The sequence below is a fragment of the Dermacentor variabilis genome, chromosome 3 (assembly GCF_050947875.1).
Source record: "Dermacentor variabilis isolate Ectoservices chromosome 3, ASM5094787v1, whole genome shotgun sequence".
Lineage (NCBI taxonomy): Eukaryota > Metazoa > Arthropoda > Arachnida > Ixodida > Ixodidae > Dermacentor > Dermacentor variabilis.
The window spans coordinates 19928945-19947791 of NC_134570.1; the positions used below are offsets into that span (position 1 = coordinate 19928945).

The 18847-nt window shown below is 44.9% G+C and overlaps 1 protein-coding gene across 2 annotated transcripts in view; it reads right to left on the reverse strand.

Annotated features, from left to right (window-relative positions):
- Positions 1 to 18847, reverse strand: part of Iru (E3 ubiquitin-protein ligase Iruka) — a 39622-nt gene that overhangs the window by 1980 nt on the left and 18795 nt on the right. For both annotated transcript variants that reach the window (XM_075684421.1, XM_075684420.1), the window contains exon 9: positions 1354 to 1469. In XM_075684421.1, the coding sequence (XP_075540536.1) occupies positions 1354 to 1469 (116 nt within the window). The remainder of the gene's footprint in view (positions 1 to 1353; positions 1470 to 18847) is intronic.

Sequence of the window (18847 nt, forward strand, 5' to 3'; positions counted from 1 at the left end):
AAGTCATATGGCATGGACTCAGGCTGCATCCAGAAGTGTGTGCATAGACTTTCACTTTATTTTTTTTAAGGCATAGATGGTGCAATATTTTGCAGAAACCATCCCAACAGCATGACTACATCGGCACCAGGCTTCATTTTAATTTTTTTTATGTACCATGCCCAAACCTGGCAAGAGGCCTTTAATACAGATTACTACAGTTGACAATGGTAGTGGTTAAATGTTATAAAACTTTTGCATAATGCCAACAAATCTGCTTTCACTAGGTGCTTGCCACTATCATGAAGAATGGGCATGCAGGCAAGTAGTGCTTATTCACAAAGGTGTCATTTGCTACAGCAAAACAAAAGTGGCGACAAGGAGAGGCCTCAACTCCAGGAGCTACAACTTTTGTCAAGATTTATGTCATTCTGGATTTTATCAGAGCAAACTAAGAAGTGCAGTATGCTGTGATACCCCGTGTACTGGTGTAGCAATCACGCAGTCATCTAGCACAGAATTGCCATCGCAAACACAAATGCTAGGGTGTTCAGCTATAAGATCGGGTCAGTTTGTTGCAGCCACCAGTGCCTGGCATACCATCCTTGGCTCAAGAGACATGACATGACTTCTGTCATCTGCATGGCTTTAGGCAAGTGAGGGAGCTCATTACGATTGTGCTTTATCTCCCGAGTGTGAACAACAGATTAAGTAATAATTAGGCACTTGTGAGCAGTACACAATCCCTTAAATATACTGCGTGACTAGTGAATCAAAGATGCTGCACTTCACTCTTACAATTAGTATGAAATATGGACAAATAATCGGCACGGCCATGAAGTGGCCGAGTTCACAAGTAAGTTAATGCATTGCAAGCTGTATTGCATTTCGTGCCCTCATGTGTACCTTATGGTCAGAACTGTACACAGACACACACTGCTTGCATAGCCATATGCAGCTGTCAATTGGCATGTTGAATTTTCGTGACGAAAAGCTGGGCAGACAGCACAAAACATACAAGCACACAGTGAAGCAGGCAACCATTTATTGGAGCCTGCCCATGTCTATCTCTTACAATGGTGGCCAAAAACAAGAATCGCCTGACTGCCGGCTGTCAGGTTCATGAAAGTTTCTTATCAAAATGTATGTGATACAATACTCACAAAGTCGGGCAGCACACAGCTCCTTGACTGGAACAATGATCAGCTATTGCTATGGATGCTTTTATAAGAGTTCATGCTTATAAGAACATGTGTAATTGTATATACATGTGGAAACCTGTATAACTGCAAAATAACACCGATGTACTTTGTGTGTCAACCCTTACAGCTAAGGCACATTCTTAAATGTGCCCAACACAGCGTGTGCACTGACCAGTTCCAGCCAGGGTACAATGCAGTCTGGATGAAAGTGATGCTGGCAGGGAAGTCGCTTGACTTGTTCACCAGTCTTGAATTCCTCCATACATACTGTGCACTGAAGCAATTTGTCTGCAATCAGTCAAGACATACGAAAGTTGGAATGGTTCCCTAATCAGCCAAACTTTCAACAGCCCATGACACCACAACTGTCAGACAATGCTAGTATAGCTTCAGTTCAGAAGTGCATGCCCATAAAGCATGTTCATATTGGCAAGAAGTGCGGTCTTGTGCCTTTCAACCTTTTTTTACTAGTACTGTGAGCCACAATTATGAGTCAGCCATCGCATACTCATTCAAACCTAGACCAGTCTCAATTCTAGGCTAGTATGCATAAGTCAACGCACTGAGAAAAAGTTTTTTTTTTTCAAATGTAACGCCACAGCCACAAGGGCCAATTTATTCACTCGAATAGATGCATGCTGCAGCAGTGAATACCACTTTGGCAGACTTCCAGGGAAAACAGGGGGAAAGCGGGAGATGGAAATTTAAGACGATGACAAAACAAAAACAAGGTGAAAGCGGGAGCCAACGTTTCAACAAGTGGACTTGACTTTTTGAAGACCTTGAAAAAGACAAGTCCACTTGTCAGAATGTTTGCTCCCGCTTTCACCTTGTTCTCGTTTTGCTCATTACTTTGGCAGACTTAATTTGGCAGCATGCTGCTACACGAGCAATAAAAGTCATCTGAAGTTGATGCCAATGTCAATAGGAAGATCTGCAGGCACATTATAAATTTGTTATTAGAATGTTTGCATAATAACACTACATTATATTTAAGAAGTGTTTAGCTGAATATTAACATAAATTCACTGCAATCACATCAACACACTCAATCATCACGAGCTCAGACATACAATCAACGATCGATTTTCCAGGCGGCCGATTTTTTGGGCATACTCGATAATTCGGACACCTTCACTACACCGCCATGTACCCCACAGAGTCAATGTAAAAGAACGTATGAAATTTCCAATTCAAACACCTTTCGCCGTCCTATTTTCCGGACTTGTTGCCATGACCGCAGGTCCGAAACAGCATAATCGAAGCCACCACCGCAGCTGCCATTTTTATTATCTCGCTGCCTTGAACAGATGCTCTTGCACGCAGATTCACTGGCAGCCGTAGCCACCACCCCGGAAATGCGAGGCCTACCTGCTTGAACGTTTGCTACCAAGCTACTAGCTGTTCGGCGCCGTGTTTTTCATTGAAAGAATTCGCCGCTGTCATAAATGGCACTGATTCCCCCTTTGTTATCCTCGCCAATAACTCCGCAGCTCGGAAAGCAACACCTTGCGGGGTGCTGGTTTCCGAAAGTCTGCTTCGCCTCAACACAGGAGTGCTACGCGGCGAAGCATACGCAAACTATTGCGGTAAAGCATATCAAGAGTGTGAAGGGGGCAATTGACACAGGGCAGGCACAGTAGGTATTCCTTAATTATACACATGTGCACACACAGTCTCTTGGCACACTACATGCACCAATATGCCTAAAAACTGTACTGGCAGGCTATTTAGGGCCATTCGGAGCTATTTAGGACGTGTCTGTGGCTATTTGTGCCCTTGGGAGCGGTAAAAGGCATGCATTCATTTTATTCGACTGCCCGATTTTTAGGATGCTTTCCCTGCAACCTCAGGGAGTCTGAAGAATAGGACGTTGACTGTAAATCTACGGCAAGCAGAAAATTAGGAGGTTTAGTTGAGCGCCTTTACGATCCACTCTGGTAAGCCACAGCGGAGCGGCGGGCGATTTTCACACTTTTGTTATGCGTGTAGCGTAGCAGAGGGGACGGATGCATGGATGGATGGATGGATGGATGTTATGAGTGTCCCCTTTGGAACGGGGCGATGGGTTGCGCCACCAGGCTCTCGCAATTATACTGCCTAATGTCCTACCTAGGTTAAAAAAGAAAAGGATAAAAACCCCACGATGAATTCCCATAACCAAATTTTGTGACCCCCTATTGTGAACTTTGTTTTTGTAAGTCTCAGTTTTTTGTCGTTTCCCTACTTTTCTTCCACCTTCTTCCAATCGCCTCTTAATAATCTCTACTGTGGACATGTTTACTTTCCCCTTGCTCTCACTGAACCCAAGGGCTTCAAGGAGGCCAGTGGTGCCTAAATCGACCGCTGGGCAGATAATCTTCACATTCTAATAAAACATGCTCCATCGTCTCCATAGATTTAATGCAGCACGCATATGCTTCTTCTTCCTTCTTATATATCACTTTATAGGTGCGTGTTCTAAGGCATCCTGATCTCGCTTTGGAAAGTAATGAGTTTCCCTTTGAGTTATCATAAATTGTTTCTTTCCTGATTTTGTAGTTGCAGCGCCCTCTGGCCAAATTCACAGTAATGAAAAAAAAAAAACACCCAATGAACACTTTCATAGAGTAAACCAAATATATCCAACTTATCTGTCCATGAAGCATGTAGACATGTGCTTGTAATGCATTACCAGTCCATATTATCCAGTGAAAAACCGCAGTTTTGGGGAACGCCACATGATAGCCAGCGAGCTTGCATTCCGTATCCAATCCCATTATTTCTGATGCCAACATGCTGCACAGCGCGCACTACATCTCCCATTCTGTGGAGTTTTCAAATGGGTCAGCACTTTCAAGTTCTTTTAGCAAACAAATATTTGTCTATGCGAAATCGCTTTCATGGCTTGCATTGCGCAGACGAACATAAAGGCGTGGTTGAAGTGCATGGCATGGTTGAGGACATGTCACTGGAGGCAGCCATCTTGGAAAGAGCGAGGCAAGCAAGGTGCCTCAATGAGTGTGCAAGAGAGAGCGCACGCGTCGACCACTCTTGCTAGTGAAAGATGGCAGCAACGCTCCGCTCAGGCAGCTTGTAAGCAGACAGTGTTTCTCGCTCCGCTAGCCCACTTGCGGCTAAGCGGAGGGTGCATGCACTTCCGCTCCACTCAGCTGCTAAGTGGAGCGTAAAAATGCCAAACTAAAACACTATTACTGACCCTACATTGAGTACTACTTATGAAGAACTATCGATGCTACATATTTCACTGCAATGAATCGCACTCCCTCCAAGTAACAGTGAATCTGCCCACCTAATAGAGGCATAAGCTAACATGATAAACAAACACCAACAAACTGACCATGCTGCTGTCATTACCTTTGTTGCTAAGCCACAGTCCTTTTCATCTCTCCACAAGGCTTCAAAAGATTGTCAGTTACCTTGATTGGCATTATTTCTTTCCTTGCTATTTCTGCCTTGCTGTAAGTCACTGGTGTCAATTTAAAAATCACATTCACCCACTTAAATATGTAGCTAAATGAGCATGCTGCTCCTGTAAAGCCACTATCTAACTTTCCACCCCTCTTAGTAAGGTACTGTTGATACACTAGATAGGGATAGCTGCTTCTGCCAGCCAGTTAAAGGGACACTAAAGGTTAATATTAAGTCAATGTGGACTGTTGAAATACCATCCCAGAAACCTCGAAACGCTTGTTTCGTGCGAAGAAAAGACTTATTTTAAGAGAAAACGGGTTCTGAAGCGTCCGCGTACCTCTAGCACAGTTCAAATCACCCACCCTCCGATCGAGGAGTGTTGACGTCATGGTCTCATAGTGACGTTACACCGTCGGTGAGTAAAACGGCTCCCGCAGACGGCGCTACAGCTTTTCTGCACAAAACGCAAATGCGCGCCGGGAAAAAGACAGAGCCGACAGCAGCGTGATGATAAGCTGGTTCTTTATTTTATGACGCCAACTTCGACGCTCGTTGCGATGGACGACCCTGACGACACATTGGCTCGCGATGCTGGGCTCGAGTTTAGCGATTTAAGCACTGATGAACGTGACCTACTGCTGAGGGCTCGCGCTGCCGGCGTCGTTGAGTACTACTACAACGGCGGCCTGCTTTGAAAAGCACTCCACGCGACTGAAGTAAGTCGGCGTTGAACTCGTAATCCTCTGGACGAAAGTGCAGCGAGCACACTACGTGATTTTTCGGCTATTTGCCAGCGCGCTGTGGCAGAGGTACGGCACTTAACCACTTCGAACGGAGAGGTTCACTCGTTAGCACACAGTGATAAGTAACGTTGGATTCGCCGCTGCTGCCCTTGGCCAAGTTCCACGGACCGTTCGCGCATCCCACGACATCACATGTACGTGGCATTCTCGCTGCTTGTTCCAAATGCAAGTTTCGCAAACCAGCAGGACCGCCACAGCACGACGCGATAAAGAAACAACTGAAACTCCAAAGTGCATGCGCCGCAAAGTCGAGCACGCAGAGTCGAGCGAAAACTAAACCTTTCGATCACCCATACTACTCAAGGGTAATGTCAAAATGTTATTTTTTCTTAGAATCGAATAGAAGTGACAAGTAGCATTTTCTTCCGTCTTATAATCTAATGAAATTATCTTTTTAATACGAGTAGTTGAGTACTAGTGACATAAAACATGATGAGGAGTGCTTTCGTCATCGGGCTAGTACCGGAATGTCGCTGGGGGGTCTCAAATCGTGTCATGCATTCACCTCAATTTCTCGTTTACTAAAGCTCTGTTCGCGAGTATATTGACGCCTTAGACTTTCTGGAGCATTGCTTTATCACTTTAACTTGACTTTCTAGTAACCTTTAGTGTCCGTTTAATAAGTCATTGTAGCCCATCTTAAGGCATGTTTTTAATTACATGGAGCAGTAGGAAATAGCTCCTCCAATCTACCAACCAAATTCTTAAATCGCATCAACATATTCTATATTCTGTGAAAAATAAAGATATTGTCGTGGATTCAAATAAATTGCATATAAGTTCTGCAGAAATATGCAAGCTGGAGAAAATTTCACAAAAGGAAAAGATGTCCTCTACTCGACAGCCAGCAGGAGGCTACCAATAAAAACCGTAAGATTGTCCCAGAAAGAACATCTTGTGCTATTAACAGATGGATGGCAATTTTGCCTTTCAAGCAAACATTATGGCTGAGAGCAAAAGTGACTCGGAAGAGCAGATTGCTTTTGAAGATCTGGATGCAATAATTCATATTAAAAGGGCCCTGAAACACTTTTTGAACATAGTAAAAAAAAAGGGGGGGCAAAGCACCAATGGCGATAGCAAATTAGCACACAGCCTTATGAAGTAAGGATGGTAAATTTATCGACCGTATCAAATTTAAGCATACACTTGCTAACTAAATTAATAAGCGTCAGCATGCACATTAAATATTTATCACACTCGATGACGGTGGACACTCGCTGTCAAAACACTGACGTGAGGAAATGTGGCAGTAGCAGCGAGTGAAGTGGCATTCATGCTGTATCGCTTCAGTGCAAATCGAGAGCCGAGGACACACAGCACGCATACAGCTACGAGCCACCAACGTGCCTAGACTGTCACCAACACAGATTGCTCTTAAGGTACGGTCACGCGACTGCGCTGTTGCAGCTGGAGAGAACGCTGCCCGCTCGCAACTACGCTCCCCTTGCCCTCCCCATCAACTCCCTCATTTTCAACGGTCTCCATGCGCGCACACCTCTGTGCTGGCGCCACCAGCTTAGCCCGCTCCTCGAAGTTTCATTTTCTGCCGTTATCAGGATGCAAGAGTTAGCCGGCATGAGCAGTTTCGTGGTCCTCGCTTGTTGTGAGCTTGCGCAACGCAATATTTCACGACTTGCGCCATTTGTGCATTGTACTATGGTGCACGAATACTTCGAAAACAACTCCTTTTAATTCGAACTTTTTTTAGCTTTAACAAATTTTCAGGCCCTTTCGAGTTCGAATTATAGAGATTCCACTGTAATTGCTATCGCAATAAAAAACATTGCCAATCTATTAACGAAGGTCCTGCGAACATACAAGCCAAATAATATTGCACTGCATGCACCAGGAAATTAACAATCTCACTCACAAGCACTGAACAGTCACTAACAAAATCAACAAGCATGGTGTTACGCTCACACAAGCAAACATGTCTGACTCAACAACCGCAGAAACTCACTCTCAAAACGCTGGAGTGAGGAAGTGCAGTAGGAGGAGCAAGCAAATCGTCCTTCTTGCTGCCTTTCGCTTCAACGCGAATGAAGTGACGAGTACACATGCACCTACACGCATAGACTGTCCCCATTGCAGATCACTTTCAAGATAGTGGCTGCGCTGTACACAGCAGCTGCTGGAGTAGAATGCCTCTCTTCCCATTTGCGCCAGTCCAGCACACAAGTTTCGAGAACTCCGAATGCCCGTGATGCAGCCAGATTTTCATCCGCCTCTGCGTGCGTGATCATTTTCCTTTTAATTGCGGCATCATGATGAACTCTGCGTGTCTTCGCAGTTGGCACTTCCATTCTGATTGAGCAAATGCAGAAAATGAGAAGACGGTGGACAAACCTAAGCACACGTGCTACATATAGTACATGGAGGAAACTACGGCAGCTAGGCTCGAAGTGCATACAAGACAGCCATAATGAAATTCCAATGGCGATATGGTAATTCAGATTTAAGGTAGTGCTCGATTCTAACACGCACACAATTTTTGGACCGGGTTTGTCACGAAAAAAAATGCGCGATAGATTCCAGTAAATATGGCATCTTGTGTGGTCTTCCAAAAAACTCTCCATTAGCCGGCATAGCAGTGCACAGCATGACATTATGGGAAGCTCACTGCTAGTGTACAGTGGAACCCCGTTCATACGTTTTTCACCGGACCGAGGAAAAAAAACGTAACAACCGGGAAAACGCAACAGTGAGGAAAGCTCCGAAAATGAATGAAAAAAGTGCAGCTTCAACTGCAGACAATTTATTTCCACAGAGTGCGCTTAGAACTTAAAAAAGTCTAGAATGGTGGCTTGCCGTTTCTTTCGCTCGCTAGAAATCACCACACGTTTCTCAATAGCCTGGAAGGCGGCATTGCTGTCAGCGTCGCTGTGAGGTGCGACGTACCTGCGGAGGAGGTCCAGAGCTGCGACGGCTTCTCCAAATCTAGGATTTGGCAACTCCCCGGCATCATGCGGCTGGTGCTCCTCGTCGTCACCGCGCCACGGCAATGGCAACGGACGAAGGAATATCCGCGGGAAATGTTGCCCTCTTTGGCGTAATCATGCTAACGTGCTAACGATTGTTTAGTATTGCTGCGGAGCGCGCGCGTCCGAGCAGCCCGGATGCACGCAGCACGGCGTGGTCTCGCAAGAAATGTAAACAAGAGAGGAGAGCTGGCCCGATAGGCAGAGCAACGCCATGAGCAACGCCAACTTCCGGCTTCCCTTTAGCTATAGCTTCACAAAGAGTGACGTCAGGGCCTCTCCCGAGTTTCCTTCCTCCGTGAGTCGACCCGTCCAACAAACCATGCGGTGACCGTAATCACAGTGATGATAGTGAGAGCATTTTTCACGAATGGCCACCTAGTGGCGGCCTCTCGAACTGGCGTGCGGCTTTTTGCAGCCAGTTCCATAGCCAAGCCCGGACAAGCCCGGTCAAAACTCGTCAAAAGCCAAAATGGCGGTTGGAGCGCGTTGCCTACTTTAGCCCAGGCGGGTTCGGGTTGCGACACATCATGCGAGAACGTTTTCACAGCTACTATGTAACAGCGGGGTTCCTTATACATTGGATCCTATGGAAGCTATGCCGGGACCGGATGAAAACGACGTAGCAGCCGGGAAAACGCAGCAGTGAGGGACATAACAGCGGGGTTCTACTGTATTTCTTCATTTAGAGAAATCACATTTTCACATTTCCAGCCAGTAGCCATAAAAACTGCATGCAGTGCATTGCAGCACACACCATTGCTGCAGTAAAGTGAATTGTATGTAGGTATCATCTAGACAAAGTTTCCCCGAAATTTTGTCCATTGTAGTTAATATAATAGTCCATTAAAAGCAAAATTTGTTGCAGGGGTACCACAGACAAATCAAACTAAGTGAGAAAAATATTCTGTTATACAGTAAACTTCTATATATAATGAAGTCGGTGAAATTGGCAAGTTGCTATTTTATATCGAAATTTCGCTGTATTGAAATTTGACCTTTCATGGAAATAAGTACAAGCACCAATTAATTTTGCTTACAAGAAAAGCGGCTGCAGAATTTTCCCAATTATTGGCCAGTCGAGAAAAGCAAACTTGAATGAGAAAATAGTCCAATTTGGTGAATTTGGGAGTTGGTGAGAGATGATATGGTTTCATGTCACTTCAACAATATCTTCATATCGGCAGTACAAATTAAGTAAAGCCAGCCACTCTTCACTCCACCCTCGCGGTTGATAGCGTCGCCTCCATGGCCCCAACCCAAGGGCCGCTCTGCTTCCAGCTTTGATCCCCCTGCTACCCCTTGAGTGCCCTGGAGATCCTGCGCCACCTGCTTTATTATAACCTCAGGTGCTCTCCTGAGGCCTCCGTTTGCCAGTTACATGTGCCCTTCCTGGAGCAGTGCTTGTAAAAAATACAATCTATCGTCACAACAACAAAAGCAACCCACGACTTATACAACACCAGTCAGAACCTTGCCCCTCCAGAAACAGCGATCACTAAATGGGGCGTCCGTGCCTACTGCCTGACCACGCGGGCAGCCAGCGGCCGAGCGTAAACAAACTCGACCGCGCTCCGCAATGCCGGTGTGTCTAAGGGATGCATACAACAGGCGCTAAGAAACCTCCGCTGTAGTGCCTAGGCAGAGTTGCATATTGAAGGAGCAAAGGCCCCCAGATTTTCTCTCTCGCACGCGTTCTTACTTGCGCCTGCGCAGAAACGTCGAGTCGCGAGAAACGGCATGGCTCGCTGTACCTACTAGCAATCCAACTTTTTTATGTTCCTGTGCTGCCCTCTAACGGACGTCGCTGGAAACGTTTTCGAAGGGTGTGGGGGCTTTCACCGGTTGATTTGTGTATCTGCAGCCAAGTTGAGTGCGCGTTGGTTGTGCGCTTCGTGGACAGCGATCATTATCAATGGCTTCTCCTGGGCAGCATGTCGTTCAACCATCAATCACTGGGTGAACAAACCCAATTGCACTGCTGTGCTAAAAGTGCAGCCGATAAAGGCAGGCCGAGTTCTGTATGCCGACGTGGCTGACGGAGTTTGCTGTCGCTGATGCCAGCATTTGCACCTCGCATTTCGTATTCCTTTTACACATTCATTAAACATTTCACATATTCAAGAAGCTTTCTAGCACAGGCTAGAAAGCACAGGCCAAAGCAATGCGTATGTTTACATTGGCATCTACAGCTAAAAATCGCTGCTAGCTTCGGATATTGTGGAAACGGTGCGTCATTGATATGAAATGTCAAAACATAGCAAAACCATGGCCGCTGGCAAAACATACATATCTGCGCATATGAGCCGCGTTGTTCCACCCGGAAACAAGTCGATATGAACGACTGAGCCACTTAAACAATGGCAACTGTGATCCAGACATACATTACAGGCTGCTATTACTGATTCTCGCTTTTGTTTAATTTCATCATAGTTGCAGTTTGCGTGTGCCATAAGGTGTCATTAGAAAAAACTGTGCTCGGCATAAGCCCTCACTTATAGGCCCTGTAGTTATCATGAAAACGTGGATGCCATTGCTGACACCATCGGTAACTGAGCTAGTTTATGCTGCTGTACCAAATGCACTGTCTCTTCTTTCCCGTTTGACGCAGAAGTAAATAGCGCTTCTCTGGAATTAAGAAATGTGCCAGCATAAGAATACATACAGACCCACCCTCCACGTAGCGAATGTGACTGGCAGCCTTCAAGAATATTGACTTAAGTACAGGATGTTGGCACAGTACTGCGTCGCCTCTCGCCGCTTATTGTGTACGTGCCATGCGAGGTGTAGTTGATATCAAATCACTATAGGGTCACAACTGAAGTATAAGATCAGTTTCCTTCGTCTTAGCTACTTACTTTTTTCGTTCAGCTCCACCAGTAGCGGGTGCATAAACTCGACGGGCCAGGCCTAACCCAACCTTCGCTAAACAGGATCAACATTGGCCCAAACTTCATGTGCATGGCTTGGGAGGACTGAAGCTTGTGCATTTCAACTTCGGAGGCATGTCGACACATTTTGAGCACGAATAACTATATATACAAGCGAATGGACTGCGGCTATCGCACTGTCAGTTTGACGGCCGATCGTGCAGGGTTCGATTGAGCGATCATGGTCGACATGCTGATTTTATCATTGCCATCGACAAGAAAGCCTGTCGCGCTACAACTCGCGCCCATTGGTTGCGCCGTTGTCGGCCTATTGTGATCAAATAGTCTCAGCGACACACTGTGCCGAGTAGTCAGCCAATCATTGGCGTCAGCATCATGTCAGTCTTGTATCGACCCAGTGTTACCGTGCCTTAACAAGTACGTGAAGTCAGGAAATGCGCTGCCACCAACAGCAAGAGAGGGCCAACGCTGCAAGAAGACTGCGTCAGCAACATGATGTTTTGAAGTGTCGTCCAAGTGTAACGCAGGGCTTTATCGATAATGTTGACAGCTGTCAATACAAGGCGGCAACTACGTGGTTCACTGTGCAATCCGGACAAGGCTCTGGCTGCTATCTGTTTCAAAGTGGAGTTGCAGTCTTGCGCTACGCACATTTTTGGCACCACACCGACGTGTATACAGAGCAACTGACCAGGGCAGTTCCAAAGCAGTACAAGTCGCAAGTGTTCCCTGCAGTGCATGTCCATGCTCTTTTTCTTTTTTTTCCCCCGGGTACTTTTGCTTGATATCAGGCCGCGCGCACGTACCTTCCAAAATGTTTTGCGACTAATCTGCTAGGACAGGGCGCATGCGCCATTGCACCGTGAAAAAGGCGGATTGTAACAATGCAGCCCGGATGCATGCCCTCTCCTGTGGCGCGCGAGACAGGACGGTGAGGCAAAGGAGGAGGGGCGTTCATCTTTAGTGGCTGCTACAGTGCCTTGATGTCCTCCTCGCCCATACAGAGTGGATACAACCGCGGCGACTACTACGGCGTTGGGGCCTACAACTACTACGACGTTGACGTGCGCAGTGCTGTCGATGCGACCGCCGGCTATGGTGATCGCGCGTCCGCGAGCGATGGTGAAGGCACGATCGCAAGCGACGGTGAAAACAACCACGAGCGATGGTGACGGTGCGTCCGCGTGTGGTCGTGACGGCAGCGTGACATCGGCAGAGCAGAAGTTTTCGCATCAAATATTCAACTGCAGATTTCAGCTCCTACTCTCACTAATAAAAAGGCTGCACAACGACACACAAGAGCAGACGTTTTGAATGCGCTGTCATCTACCTCTGCACGACGGATGGATGCACGATGATCAAAAAGGCAACTAAGGTAGATGAAACTGCTGCAAGAAAGTGAAAAACTACATCAAAATGTAAAGAAAATTGTCTTCAGAGGCAAAGGACTACATCCCATATGGGTTTTGGGTGCTCAAAGCAAAGATTTTGACGTTTACAACAAATGAACCTTTGAGCTCCATTTTCTCAGCTTTCATTTTTCGTGCAGTTGCTTTCAGTCATCCCAGTGCGATTTCGCAATGAATGAAGACAAAATCATTGTCTTTTGCACTTAGATGTTGAAACATTGATGAATGCAATAAAGCTGTCCATCTTTAACTGCATCTGATAAAAAAGTTATAATTGGTTTCTTGCAAAAGTTGTTAGTAAGACAATATGCATAGGAAAGTTAAATATTTTTATGCTCATTTCAGCATTTAAAGAATAACCAATAGCTACATTGCACAGAATGGGCCTTTGTAAACATGTGGATGTGAAAATCTTATGTAATTAATTTGGGGATGACCATTACAGGCTGCCAATTGTAACTTGAAAACTATAATAGATAGCAGAAAACTAATTTCAGTTATGATACCAGCATAACAAATCACACATGCATACCAAATTTCACCATTTTATTCCCATAAATGAAAAAGTTTTCATTGGCCCATCTCCCCTTAAGGGGAAGATGCCCCTCGAGAAAACATTTTCTTTAATATTTGAACTAGAGATTTCAAAATCCATCCACCTATACAGCATTTAAAGCAGATTTCAAATGTGTCATTCAGTGTAGCTGCTATAGTTCTTGAGTTAAGTCCTGCACAATGTCAAAATAGAGTGATTTTGCGGGTACTTTATTGTGTAATAAGTTTTTGCAAACCGCTTTGTGGTGTAGCTTATTTAGCTCTTTGTAGGCCGCAAAGTGCCGATATCTATTCAAACAACGTGTACAATTACTGGAACTATAAAAAAAATTAGGACACTTCAACTAATTTTTTTTCACAATCACATGAAAATAACCTTGTACACTTACAAGTATCTTATACTAACGAAATTTCGCATACACACTCTTGAAGGTATGTACAATGCTAATATCTACTTGAAGTTGCAATACCTCTAAGCAGTAAGTTGCGAAAATACACGGCTATACTTCAGAGAACTGAGAAAAAAATTCCCGTATTTACTCGCATAATGATCGCACTTGCGTAATGATCGAATCCCTGAATTTTGTCGTCAAAATTCAATTTTTTTTATTTCCCGTGTAACAATCGCACCCCGAACTTGCCGCAGCGATATGTCATGTGCCAAGTCATGATCGCGCTTACCATCTGTCGAATGCTACGCGAACGACTCTTCAAGATTTCATTCCTTTGATCACTTTTCCGCACTTCCATGACAAAAACAAAAAGCTACAACCAAACTTGCCTTTTTTACGTGTAGGCTTTAGAATGGTTGTGGTCAACAACAACAACAATAAAGGTGCCTTTCAATTCTCGTCTGCGCTCGTGAACGTGCAACAAATCGCGAGCGGCAACGATAGTAGCCACATTTACACTGATATGTTAGAAGTGTACCCTATTCATACGCAGACGCTTGTAACACAGCTAAGATGTTCGCCCACCCTTAGCGGAAACGTGCCGTATTAGGATAGTAGTGAAGACAAATGCCGCAGTTTCCGCAGCATGCCCACCATGTGTTTCTATGTCACTAGCTGCTAAGCGTGCCCATCTGTTTCTGTCCACTCAAAGTGGACATGGCTAGGTTATTACCGCAAACTTGCCGATATTAACGATATTATTCATTGCTAATATGGAAGCAACTGTTTCAATGCACGTAATGTACTCACGAGAAGAAAAAAAACGCTTCATCGCGCTCGGCTTGCTCAGCCAGCCGCTATTTTTGTTTTGGTGTCCCGCACTACATATGTACAGCGACAGCTGCCTATTTGTTGACCTGTTGTCATCTCGCAGCAAACGCGGGATGAAAAAAATTTTTCTTTTCACGGGAAATTTAACCCACGTGATGATCGCACCCCTGAATTTGCGTCAATTTTTTGGACAAAAAAGTGTGATCATTATGCGAGTACTAAATACGGTAGTTGAAATGTTCCAATTCTTTTGCACAGTTTCAGTAATTGTACACACTGGTTGGCTAGATATTGGCACTTTGCGGTCTATAGAGCTAAACAAGCTACAGCATGATGCTTTTTGTGAAAATTTATTATACAAGAAAGTTCCCATAGATATGACTATATTTTGCCATTGTGCATTACATAACTCAAACTAACAGCTACACAGAAAATGCCATATTTGAAATCTGCATACAAAGCTATACTTGACTGAATTTTGAAACCTCTAATATAAATAATAATAAAAAAAGTTGTTTCGAGGAGAGTCTTCTCTAAGCGAATCACGTGGGTTTTTTGTTCAACATATTTCCTGTGTTAAAAGCAGTTGAAGAATAATAATTTACCACTATGATATGGCAAATTTTGACGCTATTAATATTGAGCTAGCTAATTTTTTATCCTTTCCTAAGGAAATTTGATGATCGCATGGTTGATGAGAACTGGATCGTTTTCAAAAATATAATACTTGAGCTCGTTGACAAGTTTATTCTGACAAGTGTAGTATCCTGCAATGTTAAGAAGCCCTAGTTCAACTCCAAGTTAAAAAGGCTTTCCAACAACAACAACAAAAAAAAAAGAAAACGACTGTATCGAACAGCGAATAAAAGTTCACCTCCTTGTAAGCATCCTATTTCGATGCCAGTGCACAACGCTTATACAGAGGCTACAAAACTTGCCAAAAAGGCATTCCAAGTACACACTCTCTCCGCAGTACTTGGGAATGACCCTAAAAAGTTTTGGCGTGTTATTAACCCCTCCAAAAATAATTCGGTCACGCTGAATGATTCCAATGGCTCACCGGTACCCAGTGATATATGTCCCCATGCCCTTAATTCTGTGTTCTGCAACACCTTTGTTGTATGTTCTATCCCTGTGCTTCTAACTCCGGAGTGTTGAAGTTATCCACCTATGTACTTCATTATCACTGAACCTCTTGGGGTCGAAAAGATCTGAAGTTGTCATCAAGTTCTGGTGCTGAATTGGTTAATGCGACATTTCTGACAAATACTGTTTATTCATCTGTTCTGCTTTCAAGAATTTTTCAGCAATCCTTAGATACCCATCAGCTCCCTGCAGATAGGAAGGTCGGAAAGATAGGCCCCCTTCACAAGTCCGGTAGCAAAAATTCGCTCCTCAACTACTGCCCCATTTCCCTCACCAGCATTCCTTGCAAGGTTCTTCAACATATTTTGTACTCGCATTTAGAAAAGCACTTACACAATAATTCATTTTATTGCGATAGATATTATAAGGACACTCCAGGCACATTTCCGCCGTCGCTGTGAGGTTACATATGAGAGGAAGCGTGTGAGGGTAAGCCGGCGAATGCAATTCAACCTCGCATGCGTGAGCGAGGAACGCGGCCGTGATGAGTGCCCCATCCTGTGGCACGCGCGGCAAGGAGGGTCAGGCGAGGGAAAAGGGGCATTCTTCTCCAGCGGCTGCCAGTGTGTCTCAATGTTCTCCTTGCCCGCCGCTCCGTACAGAGTGGAGACATTGCGGCGTCTACTATGGCGTTGGCCACACAATTTTGCGGACGCCGTAGTAGACGCCTTTGGCAGACACCATAAGGACGTGTTTCCGGCGCTCGTGTCTTGAAAGCAATCTGTGACGTGGCCAAAGTGTACGCCCGTGCGGGCCTCATCTTCAAAGCGATCTGCGATGTTTGCAGAGTGCGTGTAGTGCCTGTAGCTTCATATGCGCGTTTCGACGTTTTGTTCGCGTTGAAGCAACAGATGGCACGGAGGTCAATTGGCTCGCAGCTGCTGCAGCGATTCCTAACTCCAGCGTTTTCACAGACAGTTTCCGCTGTCATTGAGCGAGATGTGTTCATGTTTACCTGTGCGCGCGTGATAGCGCACAGGTTAATTTAGTTGAAACATGTTCGCGGGATAGTGTGAATCCATGATAGAATGCGTAAGTACGACTGAACAACGACATAGAAGGAAGTCTGTTTCTACGTTCTCATTTAGTCATGCTTACACATTCTATCATTGTTGATTTAGTAAGCGAATGTTTACAAGCTTCTATGGTTAATAAAACTGCTACCCTTACTTCGTACAGCTATCTACTGATTTGCTATCACAATCAGTGCTTCACCTTTTGGGCGCAACTGCGAATTTTTTCACAAATGCACATGATTTCCGAAAAAGCTTTTCTTGTGAAACTCAACTTTTTTCTATTACTCACCACCTTCAACTTATTCTTGACAAAGGTTCATTCGCAGACTGCTTCTTTATATTTCACCAAGGCCTTCCACAAAGTGGGTCATAAATTGCTTCTATATAAACTTAATAAACTGTTTTAATCCTAACCTGTTTGCATGATTTAAACATTTTCTCCTTAATCGGTCACAGTAAGTTGTGTCAAATAACCTTATGTGCCCATTTAGTCCCGCAGACTATGGTGTGCCCCAAGGATCACTTATCGGCCCTCTTTGCTTAATTTACATTAACGATTTCCCCAATGATGTTTTTTCTAATACAGTTGAACCCGACTATATCGAACCCGTTTACATCGAATTATTCTATATATAGAACAATTTCTGGACACGGTATAGTTACAATGTGTATATATAGCAAAAGTTACGCTTACATCAAACAAAACTAGCAGCGACTCCTGATACATAGAATGTCAAGCGGCGGAAAAGTGCCCCCAGAAGTTGGCTTTCCCTCGCGGTGACAAGGAAACCTGGCGGCACGGCTCCATCCAACCGCTCTCCCTACCGTGACCACGCCTCCCTGCAAAAAATGATCCTGGCCCGCCCACAGCGCTTGCTCAGACAGCCAATCAGAGGCTCCTGTGCCCTCGTCGTGCAAGATGGCGAAAGTGCGAGTTGTCACACGGCTTTCCAGATTTATTGTGCGCTCGCCTTGTGGGCCTTCGTCCGCAGTGTTGCCGTGATGAAACGGCAGAATTCGCCTTTCGTCGTGAAGCTCGAAATCATAAATCTGGTCGAACGCGGTGAGAAGTCGGATGTTGCCGCAGCGTGCAAGATTCTGAGGAGCACTCGCAGCGCGATCTTGAATAAGGGGGACATTAGGGCTAAAGCAGACAATCGCGACTCGGTGCCCGTGGTGCCCAACGCGTTATGCACAGCCGTGTACGAGTGGTTTATCCGAAATCGCTTCAGCCGTGCCAGCTTCCGCGTGCTCGGTGATGACTAAATTCTGATTAGTGCGACGAAGCCGTTGCCAAAGTTTGGAGCGAGCTGTCAGAATTTCCGGAAGCTGTTGAATCAACGGTGGACGAGTTTGTGAGTGCAAATAATGGTGTCGCGACCACGGGAGAGTGCGAAAACGAAGACTACATTGCCGACATCGTACCGAGCACAAGCGAAAGTGCGCACAATGAAGAAAGCAACGGCGGTCCTTTGCCCACATCCTCCAAAGTGATTGGTGCATCCACAATAGCCCGGTGCTTCTGCGTGAATGCAAAAGGTTGCGGCCTCAGCTGCTTCGACTCCTTAGACAATGGGGAGACATGCTTGTGTCGCAGGCAGAGAAATTGCCCAAGCAGAAGAAAATAATGGACTATTTCATGCGAAACTAAGCTAGTTTCATCAATAAAGTGATTTTATAAATGGTATGTGCTTTTATGACATCCAATTATTAAGCAGGCTTATATCGAATTATGCTCTATATCGAACAGACAGGCATTATTTTGTGAGTTCGATATAACCGGGTTCGACCGTATTTACCTTTTCACAGATGACTTATCCTCCGTGAAATCTCGGACAAATCTGATAACGAATTCTTACAAGATGATATAAACACTATCTCTAAATGGTGTGACGTATGGTTAACGCAACTGAACAGAACTAAATGTATATGTATATGTGTAACTCGCAGCCATATTTCGTATTATTCGTAGTATTATTCGTAGTATTATTCGTAGTATTATTACCTTAATAATACTTCCCTGGAAGTCGTAACCTCGTATAAGTACCTAGACGACCACATAAAACCTCATCACTTTCCTGGTCGTTCCACATCGATAAGGTAATTACAATACTAACCGCATGGTATGTTATCTTTCCCGAAATGTTTCTTCTGCCCCTACATCATCAAAATTAATCGAATACAACATGCTTATTATGAGTAAAATGAAGATTGGGTACACCTCATCT